General features: G+C 35.6%; 2 protein-coding genes across 2 annotated transcripts; one reads left to right on the forward strand and one right to left on the reverse strand.

Moving 5' to 3' along the window:
• Window positions 1-823: 823 nt before the first annotated feature.
• On the forward strand, window positions 824-3274 carry LOC117931873. The gene is made up of 4 exons (XM_034852944.1): window positions 824-1362; window positions 1681-1798; window positions 2216-2309; window positions 2711-3274. The coding sequence occupies exons 1-4, from the start codon at window positions 1037-1039 to the stop codon at window positions 2974-2976; spliced, it is 804 nt and encodes a 267-aa protein (XP_034708835.1). The 5' UTR covers window positions 824-1036; the 3' UTR covers window positions 2977-3274.
• A 184-nt stretch (window positions 3275-3458) lies between these two features.
• Window positions 3459-13507, reverse strand: LOC117931872 (nuclear pore complex protein NUP62). The gene is made up of 9 exons (XM_034852943.1): window positions 11803-13507; window positions 11144-11234; window positions 10583-10661; window positions 10079-10201; window positions 9534-9611; window positions 7588-7691; window positions 5244-5331; window positions 5059-5157; window positions 3459-4043 (listed from the first exon to the last, which is right to left on the reverse strand). The coding sequence occupies exons 1-9, from the start codon at window positions 13460-13462 to the stop codon at window positions 3951-3953; spliced, it is 2415 nt and encodes an 804-aa protein (XP_034708834.1). The 5' UTR covers window positions 13463-13507; the 3' UTR covers window positions 3459-3950.
• Between the last annotated feature and the right edge of the window lie 9234 nt (window positions 13508-22741).

A 22741-nucleotide genomic window follows, 5' to 3' on the forward strand; every position in this document is an offset into this window, starting at 1 on the left:
CTTAAAATAGGTAATAAAATACTAATTTGGGGTTTAGCTCAAACACTTCCTATTCACTAGTTCCATTATATCACGACAATACATCAAATTTCTTTCACCGTGGTCATTCACCACTCTTTATAAAATATTTACAATACTCTTCATGGGATGTCTATTATATTATATATATATATCTTTCATTAAAACCTCACTAATGAAAAATCCAACGAAAAATCTAGTGAGCGTGTTAAAACTATGTCATTAAAAACTTTACTAATGAAATCTAATAAGTATATATATATGTTGTTAATAAAAAACTTTATGGAAAAAATCCAACGAAGAAAAAATGTATAATATTCTTAATTAGTTAGGATTGCTTCATTATAAACCTTACTAATAAAATCTAATAGGACAAAATTTGGACGTAAAAACAAATAGTAGAGTACACTAACATCATTTTATGAATATATTGTTATAAATGTTTTATAGGATTTTTCATTCACTTTCTTTAAGGAAAAGGTTAAATATATTTAACCTCCAATTGATTTAAAATTTTATCAAATACCCTCCCATCATTCTCATTTCTAATTTTCTGTCACCTCATTTTTCACTAGAGATAAAGGAAGTATTCTATAAAAATTCAAATATATAAGGGTTAGATTAATTTAATCAAAACTTAGAAGAGAGGTGAATCAAACCCAAAGGGTCCTAAAAGCTTTCATTTACTTTTGGAATGAAAGGAAAATATATCCTTAGCAAGAAAAGTCCCTTCTATACTCTTCTATAACAGTAAATCGCGTATGTTGAGAATAAAAAAAATGAAAGAGGAAAAAATCTAACCATTTATCTGTAGGGAATCTTCATGAAAGTGGATTGAGGAGGAGAGGGGCAGAGGAGCCATAGCCAACCAGCTCTTCAGCAGTTCTTCATCAAATCCCCTTTTGTCCTAGTTTCAATTAAAAAAAAAATAATCATCACTTAGTTTTGATGCACAAGAAGAACTGCAATTTAACAAAGAACCATTGAGTAGATTGGGAAAAAAAACCTGAAAAAAGAAATGGGTGGAGGAGCCATGATAAGAACAGTTACAGCTGCTGTTGGAGCAGCACCCTCCACCCCCAGACGCACCACCACCACCACCTCCAACAATCTTCCCACCCTCCCATCATCATCATCATCCAATTCTAGGTTTCCAGCCTCAGGTAATTTCACTGCGCCCTTCAGGCGACACTGTGCTAACCGTTTGTGCCATGGTGGAGTATGCAGATGTGAGTATGTAGGTGGAAGACAAGGTGAAAGAGCAAATGAGTCTTTCATTAATCGTGTTTTTGGGCCAACCCCATCTCGATTTGAAGTCGAAAATGCCATTGCTGCGCTTCAGAGGTGATGAAAATCTTCACTTCTGTTTATTTATTTATTTATTTATTTTTTTGTTTTTGCCTGTTCATTTGCAGATTTCTTTAGTAATTTATGACGCCCATGAATTAATTCCCTTACCAATATTAGTTTTTCCCTTCCCAATTGACATATTGAGGTTTGCTGGACTGAAAATTTTTCTTGCTCTTGAATCTTTCACAAATTCAACTGTGCATGCCAATGAATTTTTGTGCTTTCACTTGTTGGGCCTTTCACCTTTTGTTGATGGTTTATTTCCCAATACTTCAGAGATGAGTGTATCTGATGAAATTGCATCTTACCCAGTTTTTTGCACGGGATTTCTTCATCTGGGTCAGAGTCAGATAAAAGAATAATGGAAACTCAGAGATATGGCAGAATTTATGAGGCTTTCCGCTTGCTTCAAACTGACCCATCTGTTCAGGTGCCTTTCAATACTTTAGAAGGGTTTATTGGTGGATTGTATTTGACTTTGAATTTGCTTGAGGTTTTCTTCTTAAACTGGATGATAGTAATAGTAACACGTGTGGGAAAATGACTCAGAATTTGCTTGAGTTTATGAGGTATTGACTATAGTTATTGAACTGGAATTCCTCAACAAAGCATTGTTCTGAAAACAGAAAATAGCCAAAAAAATTTTCTTTTCAGGCATGGATTTGTTTGTGGAAATGATGATGTTTGCTCTGTTTCTTTCACTCTTAAAAATCTCTTGAAATCTTATATGCAGACACATGGAATTAGGTTGTGAATGTTAAGGTTAGGTGTGTTTGTGAACTTTGCTTCTAAAGAAAGCACCTTTTGCATTTATGTTTCTTATGGATGGAAACTAATTTGCATGTAGAGAATGGTGATGTCTCTGTCATTGGATAAAGTTGTTTGGGATGCTATATTGAACAACAAGATGGTGAGGAAGCTCCAGGAGCCGCTCTGTACAGGTTTGGATTGAGCCAAATGGATCTTTCTTTCAATTGTTTATGCTCACATTTGATTTGCATTAGATTCGAGCCTTCCAAAACAAAACCGATTGTGTGTACTTTGTTGCTAAGTATTTTTGCCCATACACTTCAATCATGGAGAGAAGATAGAGTGCACAGAACAGGGTGTTGGGGGTGATGAGAAACAAGAGAACATGGGAATGGTGTCATTAAGTAGTTTAAGGTCTGTTTGGGAGTGATTTTGGTAAAAGAATTTTTAGCAGTAGTGTTTCTCATTCTTCATTCTGCATACTACGATCGGTTTTGGAGAAGAAAACAGACAGAAAAGCAGAGTATTACCTGACCTCCTATTCATTTCTACTACTTATTTCATATAACTATTATTGATTTGATCCATGCAGCTGAAGAGGAAAGTTCACAGAGCTCCAGTGAGGAACCGGACTTGGCCACACACATCTTGACGTGGATTTTGGAGATCACCAAGGCAAAAATCATGGAACTGGTAGAGAAATTTCAGTCACTTTTGAATGAGGTGCTTCGGTCTTCTGAGAGGGAAGGATCCACCACAGAAACCACTGATCAGTTGGATGAAAAAATCGTGTCATCCACTTTCCTTGCCATAGTAATCCTCTTGATTGTGGTCGTAGCTCGTGCCCAAAGCGCCTGATTCTTATTGAGCACCAGGATGGAAAGCCCGTCTGTTTGGGATATGGAAATCTACCACAAGTTGGTGCTGATCACTTTCGAGCTTGATTTGGCTTTGACGCAAAGCCTGTATAAATAGCTTTCTTTTATGAATACTTGAACAGTTTGAAGGCCACTGGTAGTTATTATAGGATTCTTTTGTCTGTATAAGTTTTTCTTTTTAACACCATGGGGATTGAATCTATTGAAGGATTTGCATGCCAAGAGCCAAATGAAGTTGGTGCGTCCAGGTTTATTTCCTGGAAGCCATGTTTCTCATATATTCTGAACTACTGCTAAATGGCTCTTGCCAAACACGGTAAGAAGCTGTTCTCCATTAGGGATTCTAGAAATTTTCCGGGATTGTTTGAAACTGTATGAATTCCCAATTACCAAAATCTTATTCAAGAAACATACACATGATATCAACATGAGAATTAGACAAGAAATCGTATAGGACCAGGATGATTGGTTAACTGCATTCCTTCCTTTCATTTCAATGCAAGGAAACCTTTCCCACTTTCAACAAACTCAACTTCTTCAATTTTCAGAATGTTCCATTACTCTGTAAAGGGTTTTAAGAAAATAAAGCGAGAACTATGCAAGAGCTGCAAAAGATATGTTAAGAGGTACAAGTTACGACTGTGTCCAATAACACTCTGTCGCCTAATAACAAGGAAAATTATTCGAATTCAACTCCTTCACCTCTGAATCCTGGGAAGCTTTTGTTCACAGATGGCCAAATCACCAGAGGTCCAGAACTACACCATCCTCAGTCAGAACTTCCAAAAAAGTTGCTGGAAAAAGGAACTCCATTCTCACCAAAGAAACAAGAAGCATTGCTGTGCATCCAAGATGAATCTCTAGCCAAAATTTTAAAAGAAACAACCATGTGAAATGAGCCCTTCTTCTTTGCACTTGTTAACTCTACTTGGTAGAAACCAACTTTAAGAAAGATTAACTCATCCAGAATTTTGGACCCATTGATCCATGCTCTGATGTGGAACCTTGACTGGCAAGCTTCTGAATGCGCGAGTTAAATTCTTGAGCCTGACAAGAATTAATGTTAGTGATCTAGCAATGGAAATGGAAGTAATGTAAAAAAAAACCTTTCCTTCTATAGGAACATTTATGGAACTTACAATAATAAAATCCCCCATAGAAAATGTTTAGATCTGCAGAAGCATTTTGACTTTCTTGGGGAAAATTACACTTATCCCTCCTATAAAAAAGTTTAAACCTACTTCCCAAACGTTACGGCAAAACATATAGTTCCCATGAGTTTTTTGAAATTACACTCCCCGATCCTAAAGTTAACCAATACTTCTTCTGCCCTTCATTGGTTGACCATGAAGTTGAGGAATCCTGGATTTTAACGCTTCTTCCCAATTTGACAAGTTGAATGAGGTAATAAATAAACAAGACTTGTATCAACATTTTACTTGGCCAGATTTGCAGGAAACTTAAGGGAATGCATTGATAAAGACAGTACATCAGCGGTTTATGTAGTATTAGAAACCCCGGGAAATTCTCTTTAATTGCCATCAACCCTTGGGGGAGGAAATACAATTTGTCTCTTTTTCAGGATAGGCACAAGTGAAACATGGGTGGTTCTGGAAGCCTTTGCTGGCTTAAATTTTGAGAACACAAATGTCAATAACATTTCAAAGCAGATTTGTGCATGTTTATGTACAGTAAATTTACATTTTTTTTTCATTGATAGAATAAATTTGCAATCATATAACTTTTAAGAACACCGTATATGCTAAGGAAATTCTCAGAAAAACTACGAAAATTTTCAACATAATAAAATGTGCAAACTAGGAAATGAGATCCAAAACATATTCTATTATTTTGTAATCTAAATACCACAGCAGCAATTTAGAACATGTTTTAGATGTTACATATGGCACCAAAAAGGTAGTGTTGTATAACCACGAAAATTACTTAAAACTGAAAGCCTACAATTATTTTTCTTTTACTTTTGTTGTACACTAATGAAACTATATAGCACATAGTCCTTCTAAGTGAAACATTGATGATGGAACTCGTAAATGATACTTACCTTTTCATCAATCCACATTAGAGAGCTTAGTTGATTGTTTAAAATTCGGACAATGACATCTAATGGAGTCATCCCATCCATCACATCAAGTTCTCCACCCTATATGAAAAAGAAAAACAGTCAAAAGTATTGTCTGTGAAAGAAGCTTCTGGAAAGAAGTGGATCATTGAACTAAAGATCCTTACCTGATTGGTATTTAGTGTTTGAATAATTGATTTTATCTGTTCCGTCATTTGTTCCATTTCCCTCTCTATAAATTCAGCCTGCTCATACCTGGAATGACATCCAAGGAAAGAAAAACATTCTAATAGATGCATAAACATAGAAAAAAATGATATGGCAAAATATGATATCCTGTTTCATGCAAAATTTTCTTACATGAGAAAAAGCACAAGAGTCTATGCACACACACTGTACATGAAGAGAGAAAAAAAAAATCAAGATCTAATAGACAAAGCAAAAGCATAAAAAATGAACTACACTATTACAAATCCATCCCACTCCAAAGAGAATTTTTGTTTTAAGTGCAAAATGCTTCAACTTTGAAGTGGACTTTCAAATCTTCAAAAATTTTATAATCGCCATTGAGTCCAAAACATTGTAGGCTGCACCACCTTCTGAGCTCTCATACTCCCTGCCCAGACTTAACATGCCACCTTGCCACCAAATCATGAGATGTATGAGGCATAACCACCAAACTCCAAAAAAGAGAACAAATTCAAAAGCACTGAATCTACTCTAAAATGTAGAAAGAAGTGGTTGATGAGCTCTATTGCTGCTTTCCACACCTACGTGGGAACATCCAGTTCCTATTGGTCAAGTAGTTAGCCATCAAAGATTTGTTCCTCACCATTGAACTAATACAAAAAGTTACCTTAAAAGAAATTATTGAATCCCACACCTAAAGCCTCCCACTTCAAGATTAACTAAACCTTTAAAAAACAAAAAACAATCATTTTGAGCTTCTATACTAGACTGGTCTTGAAGACTCCTATCTGGCTTCAATGGGTATAGCTTTCCACAAAAGGATATAACATCAACAAACTCTGATGAAAGCTTCCTTTTACCATGGTTTTGGGTGGTAATGTTGGTGAGTTGAGTTGAGTTCAATCTGGTGGTGGTCATGTGAAGGGTGTAACAGCAGTGACTGAAATAATTAGTTTCCAGTTAGCTAAGAAAGGAAAAGGCAAGGCTTTGGATTGGTTACTGATGACAGGTCCATATGATGTAAGCCAGGAAACTGAAGATGGTAGATCTGATTGTTTGATGCAAATCCTCTAGTCCATAGGGGAGGAAATGGTAACTACATTAGGGATGGTGATGACTAATGATGGAGTTTCCTTGGAAGCCAAGAGGTGCACCACAATAGAAAGTGATGAAGCAGTGATGAGGCTGCCCACCATAAACAAAATTGAAAGAATAAAATAGTATAGATTAGATCAATCCATATCTCCATGAGAAATGAATATTACAGACAATTTTGGACAACTCAATGAACCCAACATAGAATCAAATAAAGATCCCTACCCTGCCTCCCACCCAATACCCTAAATGCTTAAATTATTAGGTAATGGACCAACAATGTATTTCAAACTGAATTAAGTCCTAACGCCCCACTGGACAAGCAACCTCCTTTGGGCTTGCAAGTGGGCTTAATAAGAGGGGAACCAGTGAGATTGAACTTATGACCTAGAAACAAGGCAAGCTACCACTTGACCTCAAAAGTTAAGTTTTTTGTAATAGACCAATAATGGATTTCGAACTAACTTGGGTTAAAGCTCTCACAAGCCTAAGCTTTAAGACTTTAATGAAATACTTTGGTCATGATTTGATGTATTTACACTTAAGGTACTCCATAATCTTATCAGGGGAATTATGCACTACCTTCAAAAGCAGGTTGCCTCATCGAATAGTCAACAAATATAAACTTTTCCAACACAAAGTATATAAAAGGAAGCTCCCATTCCATGGGTGTATTCACAAAGCTTAAGAACATGTGGTCCTGTAGTCCAAAGAACCATGGACTTCCCAGTCAGCTTCCAATTCCAAAACCTACTTAAGAAATATTTAGTTATTTATGACACTATTATCTTTAAATGTTAAATACTGAATAACAAATTAAACAAATGAAAGCGAACATTTTCAAGGATTTATTTCATATGAGTCTCTGCACAATCAGAAGCTCAACATTTTCATAATCTGAACCTTTTTTTTGATAGGCAAATAATCTGAACCATTTGTTATCAATCACTTATATCCCAAGGAATCTCCACTGCTACACACATGTTCAACAATTTTTATGCACAAACTTCTGCCCAAACCCCAAATATCAACAACAATCAGTAAGACTGTGATAGATTTTGAAATATTTAATGCACATATAACCCAAGCATGGGGCATACCATGTTACATGACAGCAAAGTAATAAGAAAACAAGAACATATGCAATAGGAGAATGAAAGGAACAAAGGATGAACCACATGATTCCATCTGACAAAGTAAAATGCACCTAGTACAATGAGTACTCACATTGCATCTCTTGTGGATGCAGCCTCATCATCAAGGAGCAATCCACGCTCATCCTTGTAAATACGCTCAGCTTCTTCTTCTATACTTAGCAAAGCCTTATCAACCTAATAGTCAGAACAAGGAACAAGAAAAAGGAATTTCATCATCCTGATCCTGATATTTATAAATAGTAAGTCAAGCACACACACACAAACAAAATATTAATTAGTGATAGCCAATAACCATTTGTTCGATGAACCTCTACAGCTAATTGAGTATGCTTTCTCAAGGGTTCACAGGATTTTGGACAGAACTCTCTAAAATGCATGATTTGCATAAAAATTTTAAGATTTCAATTTATTTAAAAAGTTGTAAGTTTCATTTTATTATAAAATGTTTTTTAGTTTAATCACAAATACTGTAGGATAATCAAATAAAATTCAAAGTTACAATCAAATATTATTTTAGTGCTATGTCTATATTTCTAGGATCCCTCAAGTTTCACTTTAAACCAAGCAGATAATAGGAATAAAATCATTGGAGAAATTTCACCAGCATCTCCGCCTTTGGTTTTCTCTCCATATATCAATCCCAACCCCGACCCTAGTATACATGCATACATACATATATATACATATATATAATTATCAGAAACAATCAATTTGTCCTTTCTTCTTCAAGTAAAGTCCCCAAGCTCTTTTAACACGGTTGTCTACTACCATAGACCCAAATTTCCTAATGTCTGGCCTCTCCCACATCTAGTCATTCCAGGTTGAAATATCCCCTTCAAGAACTTTGATTGTGATGCAATACAACCAAGTCTATAATCTGAATGCCGCCTTCCTAGTGATGGGATCACCAGTCTAGGAATATGGATAAATAATGAACAGAGCTTACAAAGAGCTAACGTTGAAATTCTTAAACAAAACTGCCCCTCCTCATGCTCCTAACAAACACAGCATATCCATAGAATCGAGGATCATTTACCTTCCTGATGGAAGCCTGCAACACAACATCACATTTTTTGTTCCTCTTGTCACAGCTGCTATACTCCATAAACTTAACTTCACAAGAAGCATGACCCACAAGTAACAAGTCCTTTAATACCAAAGGAGACCTCTAATTTTCAAAATCTATATTACAACAGCAACCACCGTAAAACATGTCTTCATTTCAAGTCACAAACTCAAACATCAGCTGCTTTTTCTCCATCAACATGGATGGAGACTTCTCATCAAAAAGGACCATCATGTTTACACTTTCCATCCAGAAAAATTAAAACACTCCAGTGTTCACAACACTAGAGATTCCTATAAAAAAAATTCCGTGTTTTAAGAGCTCAACTGAAAATCTTCTAAACTTATAAAATTCATTAAATTTACTTGAACAGTTCAAATGTTCAAGGATAAAATTAAGGCCTGCTAAAATTCTTTAAGTCACACTCATTGATTAACCATAATCCATTAGTATAATTTAGCAATCTTTTTGAAGTTGGGAAATAAAAAGTTCCGTGTTTAAAAATGGACTAAATATTCAACCGAACAAGAAGACAATGCCTTTTGAGTTTTGACAACAAATGGCAATCAATCAAGGAGCAACAACACATCCACAGATTATAAACAGCTACATGAAATGTTAGGATGAATCAAGGTACCTGCATAAATAAGATTTAGAATGCCTGCATGGAAAAAACCTACAAGTAGCTCCAACAGTTGAAATGGTTTTGTGCAACAACTATAAAAGGGGAGACAAGGCAGAAAATTACATGCTTAGTATAGTCTAGAAAAAGAGCTTCAGGTGTAGTAGAAAAGACACTTTCTCTTGTAGATGATGATTCTTCCAACAAATACAATACATGATAATAAGCAATACAAATATCCACGAGATTAAACATCCTATCATTTATTTCTTTTTCTTACAATAATTTCACCATTAGAAAACAGACTCAAGACTCTTTACTTGAATACCTCTTGCTGATGGGTCTCAATTAACTCAAGTTGTCTCTCCAATTGAGCTTGGGTCTCAACCACTTTCGCCACTTCAATCTGTTATGCAATTTACAAATTCAAAATTTAGTGCAATGACCAAAGAATGCAAGTGGCAATAGTCATAAACTACACCATACAAATAAGTCAAAAACATTACTACATGGCTGATCTGATCGTATTAGCAAATCCAGAAAAACAAGGACATGAAAAGATATCAATCTAAGACTTAAATCATGCTTTGATATTATTAAGGTGTGTAATACTATTATGCAGTATGAGATAGTATCATTTTGTTTAAAATGTCGATTCCATGAGTGAAAATAAATTCAACATACCAAAATCCATAAGAAGGCCAAATAAATATATAGAATGGAATCACATTATCTTTCTACATCCTATTTTTTATCTTCTTCATTCATTTTACATTCCTATGAACAGTGCTGCATCTCCTATTCCCCTCTGTCCTTTTCATTCTAATAAATTGACTTCTCATAAGAAATGTTAATTACATCTAAAATAATCACCTCAAGTCTCAGAAGAACATCACGATTCTGCAAAATCTTCTTGTCCCACTCGGCTATTGCAGTAGCCTGTTTTCTAAATTTTCCAGTGCGTTCCTGTAGCTCAGTGTTCCACTCCTTGATGATCTTTCAATAAAATAGAACAAACATAAGAGCTCAAAAGAATAGGAGAGAAACTGGAGGAAAGGCATTAAAGAATAAAATTAAAAGAAAGTAACAACAAAGAGAAACCAACAATCAAGGGAAAAAACAATAAAAATAAACTGAAAAGTGATTTTGTAATATAGTCGTGTGTCCAAATACAACAAGGTAAACCAGTGAAACCTGAAAGAAATGCTCAAAGATTTGGATAAATATGCAGTATGTCATATTTAAAGCACATATTATGCCCAGACTCATTTTCTTTCTCTAAGGGCACAATTTCTGCTCTGGGATTTCATTTGTTTGCATATATAAAGAATAAAAATAAGCACTACTTTATAGAAGAAAATCCATATTGTGAGGTACCTCTTCGACAGTTTTCCCAGTGATCTCGGATGGCATTTTCAGAGCAGGTGCTACAGCTGTTGTGACAGTTGAGGTTGTCCTACAGACAAATAAGGGGAAAACAGAGAGAGACAGCGAGAAAAAGAGAGGATGACTCAGATCCATAGTATGTTACTGAAAGTTTTTGACATGGAATAAATGATATATTTTTTGATAAGTTACCAAATTTAAATATTAACTTGCAGTTTATATAATAGATACACTAGGCAACCTTTGAGAAAATAAACAGCAGTAAAGTATTACAATATTTCAATATCATTTCTAATCAATGATTTTTCAGAAACAAAAAATCTAGTAAAACCTAACATAAAGGATATAACAAGATATTCCCATAAAAATGTTGAGGAAAAAAATGTTTGAATTAGTTGATGAGTGTTACTGACAAAAACACATTAGAATTAATTTTGCTAAAAGTATCAGCAGAGTCAGCAACAAAATTTTATAACTTTTCTAAAAAATAAAAAATAAAAAATTGCTCAAATACCAGAAGAAAGCCAAGCCACCAAGAAAGAGGGTACTGACCCACTACTAGAAGCTACAACCAGGGATGATGATGTCTGAACAGCAGTAGTACTGGAACTTGTTACAGCTACAGCAGTGGAAGGAGGAACACCTACAAAAGGATTTACATGATCACACAAACAGCTGCTACTTTATCTGGGCACATTAGCATTTCAGGAATTAATTATATGGAATTATATGCACAGAGAACAAAATTCCATCTCTTGCATTCCATTTTACTTATAATATATATATATATATATATATATATCCTGTTCAACCTCACTTCGTCTTTTTTGCCTAAAGAAACCTAGAGAAACACAACAAATTTGCTGCGAAATTTGGTGATTTTTTTTTCTTTCTTTTCCACAATTTTTGTCAGTGATGAAGCCAAAGTACTAATTTTCCTTGGCAGGCAATAAGCACGTTCGTTTCATTTGCCACATGTTTCAATGTAATGATTAAGAACAAGTATTCTGCAAATCCGAACACTCTAAACTTAAACTTTCCTCCAAACACACAAATAAATTACAAATTCTTGCTATCCAATATAAAACCAATTTAGCTAATAGCTATCAAGCCATGAACAAGCCCTTTCAGAGATACCCACAATTATATTTAATACTTCAGCTGCAGTTGATTATGAATATATTAAAAACACAGAAGACAAGCAAACTCACCAAAGAGTGGAGAAGCAGTTGTGGTTTGTGCTTGTGAAGATGAAGCAGGGGCTGATAATCTAGTCGGCAACGAAAAACTCGGAAAAGAACTAGTAGTCCCCGAGGAAGCACCTGCGCTTGTAACACCAAAACCAGGAAAAGACCCTGCCGCTGTCGAGGAACTAGTTGTGCTTGCTGCTGCTATGGTTGAAGGAATAGCTGAAGATGAAGAACCCACCCCAAAAGCAGGCAATGCTGGAGTTGTTGCCTGAGTTGATGATGAAGAACTCACACCAAAAGCAGGTGAAGCAACAGTTGAAGCTGAAGAACTCACCCCAAAGGCAGCAAACGCCGAGGTGGAAGCTGCAGAAGCAGCTGGGGTTGTGGCGGCGGCCGGAGTCGAAGAACTAGTAGTAGTAGTCACTGTCGAAAATAATGAAGGTGATGACATTCCAAACCCAAAAGGAGCAGGCTTCGCCGGTGTTGCAGCAGAAGCCGAGGATGCTGGGGCGGCACTAGTGGTGGTAGAAGCTGCATTTCCGAGACTAAAAGAGGCCTGAAAATCCGAAGAGGATGGTGTTCCAAATGAGAAACCCGCAGAACTTGTGGTAGAGGATGTCAAAGAGGATACGGATGATACAGAAGTAGTCGTAGAACTCGTAGTCCCCTTCAAAAACGAAAATGCAGGTGCTGGAGAGCTCGAATTGGAAGAAAAAAAATTGGGGACAGAAGGAGCAGTTGAAGCCGAAGTAGAAGACGAAGAAGAAGGTCCAAAGGGAGGTGCAGGAGAAGAAGCCCCAAACAAGGGAGACGAAAAGGCAGGGGTAGCAGCAGAAACCGAAGCCGAAGAAGCCCCAAACAATGGACTAGCAGTAGCAGTAGAAACCGAAGCTGAAGAAGCCCCAAACAATGGATTAGCAGTAGCAGTAGACACCAAAGCTGAAGAAGCCCCAAACAAGGCACTAGCGGTAGAAGCCGAAGCCGAAGATGCCCCAAACAAGGTGTTAGCAGTGGAAGGAGTTGTAGTAGAAGAAATCACAGCCGAAGAAGAGGAAGAAGACCCAAAAGGGGCTGAAGTAGAAAATGCAGGGGAAGGACTCGATGAGACCGAAGGGGCCCCGAACAATGTCGAACCGGTGGATGAGAGCGAAGCCGCCCCAAAAAGTGACGAACCAGTGGATGAGATCGAAGACGCCCCAAACATGGTCGACCCAGAACTCGGTGCCAATGATGCCGCTGGAGCGGATCCGAACCCGAACCCGAACGTACCTTGGGCAGAAGAAGCGAATGATCCTACCCCACCGAAAGGGGAAGAGGAGGACGAAGATGAACCAAAGGCGGAGAATTGGGAAGAAAATGAAGAAGAGGAGGAGCTAGGGTTTGAAGAAGTGGAAGAAGATTGAAATGGGGAAGAACTCAGTGAGAATTCAGTGGATGGTGAGACAGAAGGGAACAGAGAGGACGCAGCAGAAGGGGTTGATCCGAAAGAGAATGGAGATGGAGAAGACGAAGAAGAAGGGTTTGAGAAGGGGAAAATTGAGGAAGAAGAAGAGGAAGAAATTCCAGAGAAGAGAGGCGATGAAGAAGCTGAAGCAGAAGGAAATGAAGGAAACAAAGAGGTTGATGATGATGATGAAGAAGAAGGAGGGGCAGAGCTAGTGGGGAGGTTGAAGCCTGACATTGTCGCTCGCTCCTCTCCCTCTGCGAGCCTGGCGTTTGAAATGAGGGTTTTTGGGGGGTTTACCCCATTTGTTTCTTTCCCTTTCTTATATTATTATTTTTTTTTTTTTTAAGTATAAAAGAAATAATAAATCTTATGACATTTGTATAATTTATTGAGTTTTTTTTTTTTTTTTTTTTTTTTTTATTTACCAAAATAACCCATTTAAAAAAAAAAATCAGAAATTTAATTTTAAAATAATGCTCAATTTAGTGCATTCCGATCACATAGGCATCCATGTAAAAAAAATACCATAGTTGATGAGTATTTTAAAATAAATTTAAAATCGTAATTACCAAAATATTTTTTTTAATTGTTTATTTGTAATACATTGTTTATTTTTTTATTATAAACAAATTATTATATATTAAAATAAAATATGATAAATTTTAAATTTAAATTGAACTTGTATACATATGATATTATATATAATAATTAATAAATATAATAATTTGCTTTATTTGTTTTCTTCAAATATAATTTCATAGTTTATTTGTTTTAAATAAATATAATTTATTATATTTAAATATAATTAACTAATTATAATTTATATTTAAAATAATATCAATTATTTTAATAAAATAAAAAAATATTTTATATCAAATTAAAAATATCAATTATTTATTTCATATATTATTATTTTTAAATAATCACATAAGTTTATTAACCAATATAAAATGAAAATAATATGATAAATTTATTTATTTTTAAAATCAAGTTAACTACTAATTTTATATATAAAAAAAAAGTTTTAACTCAAAATCAATTTATTTATTTTGAAATAAAGTTAAATATTTCAAGCAAAATAACATAATTATATATATATATAAATTTTAAATCAAAACCGTAGTTGGTGATTATAATTTTAAAATCAAGTTAAAATTTAAAATCGTAATTAGTGATTATGATTTTAAATTTTTTTTAAGTGGTCAAAATTGTAGTCATCCATTATAACGGGATGCAATCAAGTTTAATTTGTAAATATTTTTTTTAAATGGGTTATTTTTGGTCAAACAAGCAACATTACAAAAAAATTTAACACTTCCTGAAATAAAATAAAATTTTTCATTAACTTCCCTAATTATCTCCACATATTTTGTCTTTTTAAATTAAAATAACATTTCGATTTTATTCTTCTAAGTTCAATTAATATCTCCAATAAACATAACTCCCATCTGCTCTTTCTTTTCCATTTTTTTTTTTGGTTATTTTAAATTTTAATAATTTAATATTCTAAATTAAAATAATTACATTTTTCTCCTTCATTAGAACCACAATCCATGACTACATTTTTTAGCTTTTGATTTATTTTTAAAAGACATAGAATAAGAAGTTTTTGCCACAAAAGTACTTGATGATTTAAGAATGTCAAGTCCATTTTGGAATCACCGTAGCTTCATAATTAGGCAATATATTAGCGTCAAAGCATTAGATAAGAGCAAAACCCTTAGAAGGGTTCAAGAATCATTTAGTCACAAGATACCTTTACCAAAAGGTAGGATAAGAGAGACATGAGTACCATAATAACTTAAGGATATATTTGGAGGTAGGTTATCATGTCCAAATGATACAACACTATTATAAGGACAGCTAGTATTCATGTAGAAAATTAGCATCAGAATTCATAACTGCATTTGATCAGCTAGTTTAGGAAATCTGTACAGCTCATTCTTTCCTTTATTTTCACATATGTTGTTATACGTTAGCACAAGTTTAGGAGTAATTTTAGTTTCTCAAATCTGTATTTATACCTCTTCTTCTAATAAGAATTGTGTGAATCATTTTGTCTAAACCTCTATATGGTATCAGAGCACACCTCAAAACTCCAACGAGTATTTCCTGTTTTTCTCGCTTCTGCTATGACCACTTCTTCCTCTAATAGTTTTCCAATAGCCATCAATGCCACCCAACAAATTACTGCATGTCTCACACCGACCAACTTCCCTTCATGACATGCTCAATTTGAGTCTCTCCTCCTTGGCTATAACCTCTTTGGATATGTCGATGGCACTCATACCTGCCCACCCCTACCGACGTCAACTGATGCAGTTGCCACTACAACTCATCACCTTTGGTTCTGTCAGGACAAACTTATTCTAAGTGCAATTCTGACTTCAGTGTCCCCAGCTGTGATACCACTCATAGCAACCTCCCAGAAATCATATCAAGCATGGACTAAACTGACAAAACTGTATGCTAGTCGATCCAGGACTCGTGTCATGCAGCTCAAAGAGGATCTCACCCTCATGCAATGTGGCAATTGCAGCATTACAGAGTACCTACACTCTGTAAAAACCATTGCCGATGAGCTTGCTCTCATCGATGCCCCATTATCTCAATATGACATCACCCTATATGTTCTTCATGGCTTAAGATCAGATTTTCGTGACATTGTTGCCCCGATTCGAGCCCAAGAGTCTTCACTCTCATTTGAAGAATTACATGATCTGCTACGTGGTCATGAGGCATATCTTCAAAGGCTTGACTCCACTGCTCAATCCTTGGTAGTTACTACCAATACCACTCAACGTAGGGACTCACGCTCCTCAAAGAATCAGTCTTCATCAACTTATCAACAATCCAAGAATGACTCCAGATCAAATTGTGTTCCTACCATTAACAAAAACTTGATATCTGTTCACCACTTCACAAAGCAAAACAATGTTATTCTGGAATTTCACCCAACTTATTTTCTTGTGAAGGATCGGAGAACGGGGGAGATTCTTCTTCAAGGACCGTGTGAAAATGGAGTCTACCCTCTGCCCTCATCGCCTGCTGCTACTCCAATTGCTTTTGTTCATGAACGCACATCAGTAGTTGGTTGGCATCAGCGCCTTAGTCATTCATCATCCAAAGTTGTCACTCGCCTCATTAGTTCTTTCTCCCTTCCCACCACTTCATGTCTTTCTGGTTCTAATAATTGTCATTCGTGTTCTGTCAATAAAGCTCATCAGTTACCCTTTCATAAACATGGTCTAACTAGCACAACACCATTTGATTTACTTTACACTGATGTATGGGGACCTTCTCCCACTCCTAGTCTCAATGGCCACAGATATTATGTTATTTTTGTTGATCACTTTACCAAATATGTGTGGTTCTTTCCATTGCATAAAAAATCAGATGTTAAAACCATATTTCCTCATTTCTACAAAATGATTGAAACTCATTTTAACATAAAAATTAAAGGAGTTTATTCCGATAATGGAGGAGAGTTCATTGTTCTTCGACCCTTTTTTCACAACCCATGGCATTAGTCATTATACGACAACCCCTTATACACCCCAACAAAATGGAGTGTCCGAGCGTCGTCATCGCCATATTGTGGAGACAGGTCAAACCCTTCTAAGTCATGCCTCTTTTCCATCAGAATATTGGGCTTATGCTTTTGCAACAACCACATATCTAATCAATCGACTTCCATCACCTGTTCTTCATCATAAATCACCTCTTCAAGCTCTATTTAAGCAACAACCTCGGTATGAAAAATTATGTTCCTTTGGATGTCTCTGCTTTCCCTTGATGAAGCCGTATAACACAAACAAATTTCAAACGAAATATGTTCCTTGTATCTTTGTTGGCTACTCTACTAGCCAAAGTGCATATCTATGTCTTCATCTACAAAGTCAGTGCATATACACCTCCAAACACTTAACCTTTGATGAATCTGTTTACCCCTTCAAACAAGTTTCCATGCAATCACCCACTGACTCACCCCCACCAGAAACCTCTTCTTTTTCAGGACCAATTTTGCAGCTTGCTTCCAGGGAGCTTCCAGCTACCACACGGGCTCAAGGAGATATCCCCTCTGATTCTTCGACTCCAAGTGAAGATCCAGCTCTTGTGCAATCTCAAGAGGCACCACTCTCCACTTCAGATCAGGTAACTCTTAGACCTTCTACTTCTGTTTCTCAACCAGAAAATTCAATACCATCTTCTCCACCACCATGTCCACGAACCATCATCACTCGCTCCATGAACAATATCTTTCGGCCAAAACAACTCCACACCACCACCAAGCACCCCTTACCTGAACCACCCGAACCAAGTTGTGTAAGTCAAGCTCTTAAAGACCCTCACTGGCTCAAGGCTATGTCAGAAGAAGTGATAGCCCTCCTTCAACATGGGACGTGGGAACTGGTTCCTCCCACTCCTGGCCAAAATCTTGTTGGGTGTAAATTTGTGTTTCAGAAGAAACGAAATCCAGATGGAACAATCAGTCGATATAAAGCTCGACTTGTCGCTAAAGGATTTCATCAACGGCCAGGTATTGACTACTCTCAAACCTTTAGCCCCGTCGTAAATCCAGCAACAATTAGGCTTCTTTTAACCATTGCTGTCATGCATGGCTGGCCCCTTCGTCAGTTAGACATCAATAATGCATTCTTGCATGGTAATCTTGAAGAAACAGTCTTCATGCATCAACCTCCAAGATTTGAAGATCCATCTCAACCTCAGCATGTTTGCAAGCTAAAAAAGAGTATCTATGGTCTTAAACAAGCCCCACGACAGTGGTACAAGGCCCTTCAGGATGCACTCCTCAGCTTTGGTTTTATTTACTCGGCCACTGACAACTCTTTGTTCATCTATAAGTCTCATGATATCTTGTGCTACTACCTTGTTTATGTTGATGACATAATTGTCACAAGCAACACACTCAGCTTTGTGAATAACATTATAAACAAGCTTGGCTCTACATTCTTAGTCAAAGATATGGGCTCCTTGCATTATTTCTTGGGAATAGAAGTGATTACAATGCCACAGGGGCTCTTTCTATCTCAACATCAGTATATACGGGATCTCCTTTCACGAACCTCCATGGAAAATGCTAAAGAAACACTCACTCCAATGTCCACTACAGCCAAGCTTACGGTTCAAGATAATTCTGAATGTGTTGACAACACTGAGTATCGCAAGATCATTGGAGCACTTCAGTATTTGGGACTCACTCGTCCCAATATTGCCTTTGCAGTCAACAGATTATCTCAGTTCATGTAGAAGTCGACAACAAACCATTAGGCCGCAGCAAAAAGACTATTCAGATATCTTAAACAGACCATGTTTCATGGTATCCTTCTCCAAAAGCATGATCAATTCCAGCTCAAGACCTATAGTGATGTGGACTGGGCATCAAATACGGACACTCGTGTTTCAACCACTGCTTTCATCACATTCATTGGTCCTAATCCAATCTCATGGTCTGCACGCAAGCAAAGGGCAGTCTCAAGATCATCTATAGAAGCAGAGTTTCGGGCACTAGCTACTGCCACATCAGAAACAGTTTGGCTTCATTCTCTTATCAAGGAACTTGGTCTCACTCTCAGAGAAGCACCTCAAATGTTTTGTGATAATATTGGCACCAACCATTTCAGTTTAAATCCAGTCCAGCACACACGGATGAAACACATTGAAATTGATCTCCTCTTTGTACGAGATCTTGTCAAAAAGGGAACTATTCGTGTTCAGCACATCCATACCATTGATCAACTAACTGATCTCCTTACAAAATCACTCTCATGTCAATGCTTTCAACTATTAAGATCCAAGATTGGTGTTGCAGATGGCACCTCCATCTTGAGGGGGCATATAAGGACAACTAGTATTCATGCAGAAAATCAACATCAGAATTCGTAACTGCATTTGATCAGCTAGTTTAGGAAATCTGTACAACTCATTCTTTCCTTTATTTTCACATATGTTGTTATACGTTAGCACAAGTTTAGGAGTAATTTTAGTTTCTCAAATCTGTATTTATACCTCTTCTTCTAATAAGAATTGTGTGAATCATTTTGTCTAAACCTCTATAACTATAGTATAATATCTATAAAAGGAAAACATGCATTGATCCATGTTTATGCATGTTGGTGGAGAATGAGACCATTTTCAAAAAGCATATGGTGAGGTTGTTAGGATTTGAATCAAATGATTTATTTTTTATTTTTAGGAAAATTAATATTTAATTATTTATAGAGTTTGTGTTTTGGTAAATTATCTTTTTAAGTTTGACTATGATTAGAAAACTATTGTTTTAGGGTTAACACATATGATTATATAAATGTGGTTTTATAATAGATTGAAAGAAAGAAAATTATTTATAAAAAAAAGTGAGAAAAGGGCGAAGAAAGATAGGTAAATGATGTATTGGATTTTGGGTAGAAAAAGGTTGAGAAAGTTTGAAGTTTGTAGTCTTAAAGGTTATAATAAATTTGATTTTCCTTTCCCATGGATGGAAATAATTACACTGAACCACGTAAATAGTTTGTCTTCTCTATTTTACTTAATTTTTTCTTGTTGCATTTGAGTGTTGTGATTTTTCTTAATAAGTGATATCAAAGCTTTTGCATACTCAATAAATGGTATCAGAGTCGTGGTATGAAGATCATGAGAAAATTACTTTGAAGTTAACGTTAGAGATAAAATATAATATTGGGAATTTTGGTAGGAAAAATAATTTTAGTATCTAATAGAGTACTATTAAAGATGTTTTAGTGCAACAATAACTTCTTAGAGTATTACAAAACAAAAAAAACCAAAAAGGATGACAAATGAAGAATTGGAAGAATTAGAAGTAAAAGCTATGGTCATAGTCCTTTAGATGATATGTCCTTTGGATCACTCAAGAGTACACATTGTTTCAATCATATGAGATATCACAATACCTCTATTGAATACCTGTTGCCACCAGCCCTCATCAATAATAACACAATCTATAAGAATATATGATTAACTTAAGGTTTTACCTATAAGTCAAGGTTGAACGTCTACACAGTATAGTGGCTTGGTGAATTATGACAATTGGTAGCCTTATGTCATGATTCATCGTAGGTCCTATACTCTAGTGTGTGTCACATATATAAATGCACTCACTATGGGAAAACCATCTTGATCACTAAAACAAGTCATCTATTCAATTAGAAGGTAATGCAGTCCAATCTCAAATTGATTGTCTAAATCCATAAACTAACTATGGACAACTCGTCACTCTATAAGGAACCCATGACTTGAATCATCAATGCAACTTATAATGCACCAAAGTCGTGTACAATGCAAGTGATGTGAGGTGTGTCTACTCAAATATCTAATTAATACAAAAAATAAATGTATAAAGGGAAACCAAGAAACATAAATAAATAAATTTATAAATAAATCTTTATCTGTTACATCATTTCATACTTTCTAGGGCTAAATCCCAATAGTATCAAAGCTTCCACATACTTAACAAAGGTATGTATCAAAACGACATATGATTGTTCAAGAATGAAATTAGCTACTATAGATCTTGGAGCCTTTTCAATGCAACAACCTTTACATATTTGGTGTAGCAATTACTAGTGGTTAAGATTCATATATGCCCCTTATATGTTGAGGTACAGGGTCAACAAAATCCATGTTGCAAATATGAAAAGGCTAATGAGTAGAGAGACTATGGAGTTCAACTAATGAATCATGAATACCATTACCATAGACTTGGTAAGAAAGAGAACAATGAGCATGGTGAATAATGTTAGCCTCCATATTGGGTGAATAATAACCTAAATAGAGTAGTTAGCTAAGCAACTCTTAATCACCTTAATATTCACCAAATTGTCCTTGGTGAACCTCTACCAACACTTTACAAATCTTTGCACTTGTGAGACACCTAAGGTGGTGTCGCTAACCCTTAATGAAAAAATTGATTCTTTTGCAAAAAAAACAAAAATAAAAATGGAGCAACCTTTCTTCTAATAATAATAGCTTTTGCAATTAGTAAAGAGAGAACAACAAATAAGGTAGTTAACATTTATAAGGTTGCCTTGAAATTTGGAAGTCTATGTGACTAGACACTTTATGTGATCAATAAGTTCTTGATACTTGTGTATTTTTGTTGAAACTTTGCATTATCATTAGATATAACAAGCAAATAACACCTTTGACATTAAAGACAATGATAAAGACTTGCAAATGCATTACCGTAAGTGTTTGTGATGAACATGATGTAGGAAAAGATATACCTCAATGCTATTAATGCACCAAGTCAACATAGCTTTTGGTCCAGTGAAATATAGTTTTCTATTCAAAAAGGTAAAATGATAAAGGCGTTTTATATTTGTCAAATTTGCATAAGCCTTTAACCATGTTAATATAGTCCTACACCAATCTAGAGCTAAGTCATTGGTAGTTTATGGAAGTTGACATTATAACCCTTGTATATTGAGCTTATCATCTCCCATTATAGCCTTAGAGGTAAAAGTAGGTAAGGAATCAACATGACAATTAATTGATCATAGAAACTGGTAATATCCATATTAATAAATATTTTCACGTGTATGAATTCTAAACATTATAAGAGCTTCTAATCTATGGCTTGATATAGCATCAATGATGTTTATTTTACAATAAACTTCACTATTGCTTGCTTAAGAGCTAAACGAGAGTCACTATGTATCAATAGGCACAAAGCACTGAGGCAATGAGCAAAGAAATTATCAAACTTTCAAACTTAGTGTCATTGTTAGAATGCTTGAAAGCAATGTTTTAAAAATCGAATCGGACCAACCGGTTTGATTGGTCTAATTGGTTTGATCGGTCCAACCGTCGACCGGTGATCTTTCTGATCTGGTCTACCCTTTTAAGTCGATGACCTCAAATTGTCATAATTGGCAATAGAACCAGTAAACCGAGTGAATCGGTCAATTTATAGTGAATCGAGAGATTGTGGGATGGTAGGAATAAGACGGTTGTTGGCTGGCAAACTATCGTCGTTGGAGCTATTGCCGACAACAAGGTGGCTGGTGGTAAGGGTAGGAGCCTGTACAACGAGAGAAAGAAAGAAAGAAAGAAAAATTGAGAGAAGAAGAAGAGCAAGAGGAAAAAAAATAGGAAAGTGCGGTTGTGGAGGGAAAAGATGGGTTTTAGGGTTTGCTTTTGAATGGATGGTGGAGATTAATTGAAAATGAAAGGTCGAGATAGGTTCTCTAAAAATGAGTATAAATGGGCATAAAATTGTGTTATCTAAAAATTCATTTATATTTTTGACCGAACTTCTCTATTGTACCAAAATACTTAGCCTTTTTACGTAACAACTCTGGTCAAGAAAAACTAGAGAAGGAGTCATTACGAGTTTTGTAGTATTCCGGGTATCGTTCTGAAGGACTGACTTATGGAAATTATCAATATTAGAATAAATGAATTGCTTTTGTTTAAATCCTAAAGTGAAAAACAATATGTGAATAATGTGAAACTAAGTAAAAGAAATTAAAT

Source organism: Vitis riparia, chromosome 15 (assembly GCF_004353265.1).
Source record: "Vitis riparia cultivar Riparia Gloire de Montpellier isolate 1030 chromosome 15, EGFV_Vit.rip_1.0, whole genome shotgun sequence".
NCBI classification, from domain to species: Eukaryota; Viridiplantae; Streptophyta; class Magnoliopsida; order Vitales; family Vitaceae; genus Vitis; species Vitis riparia.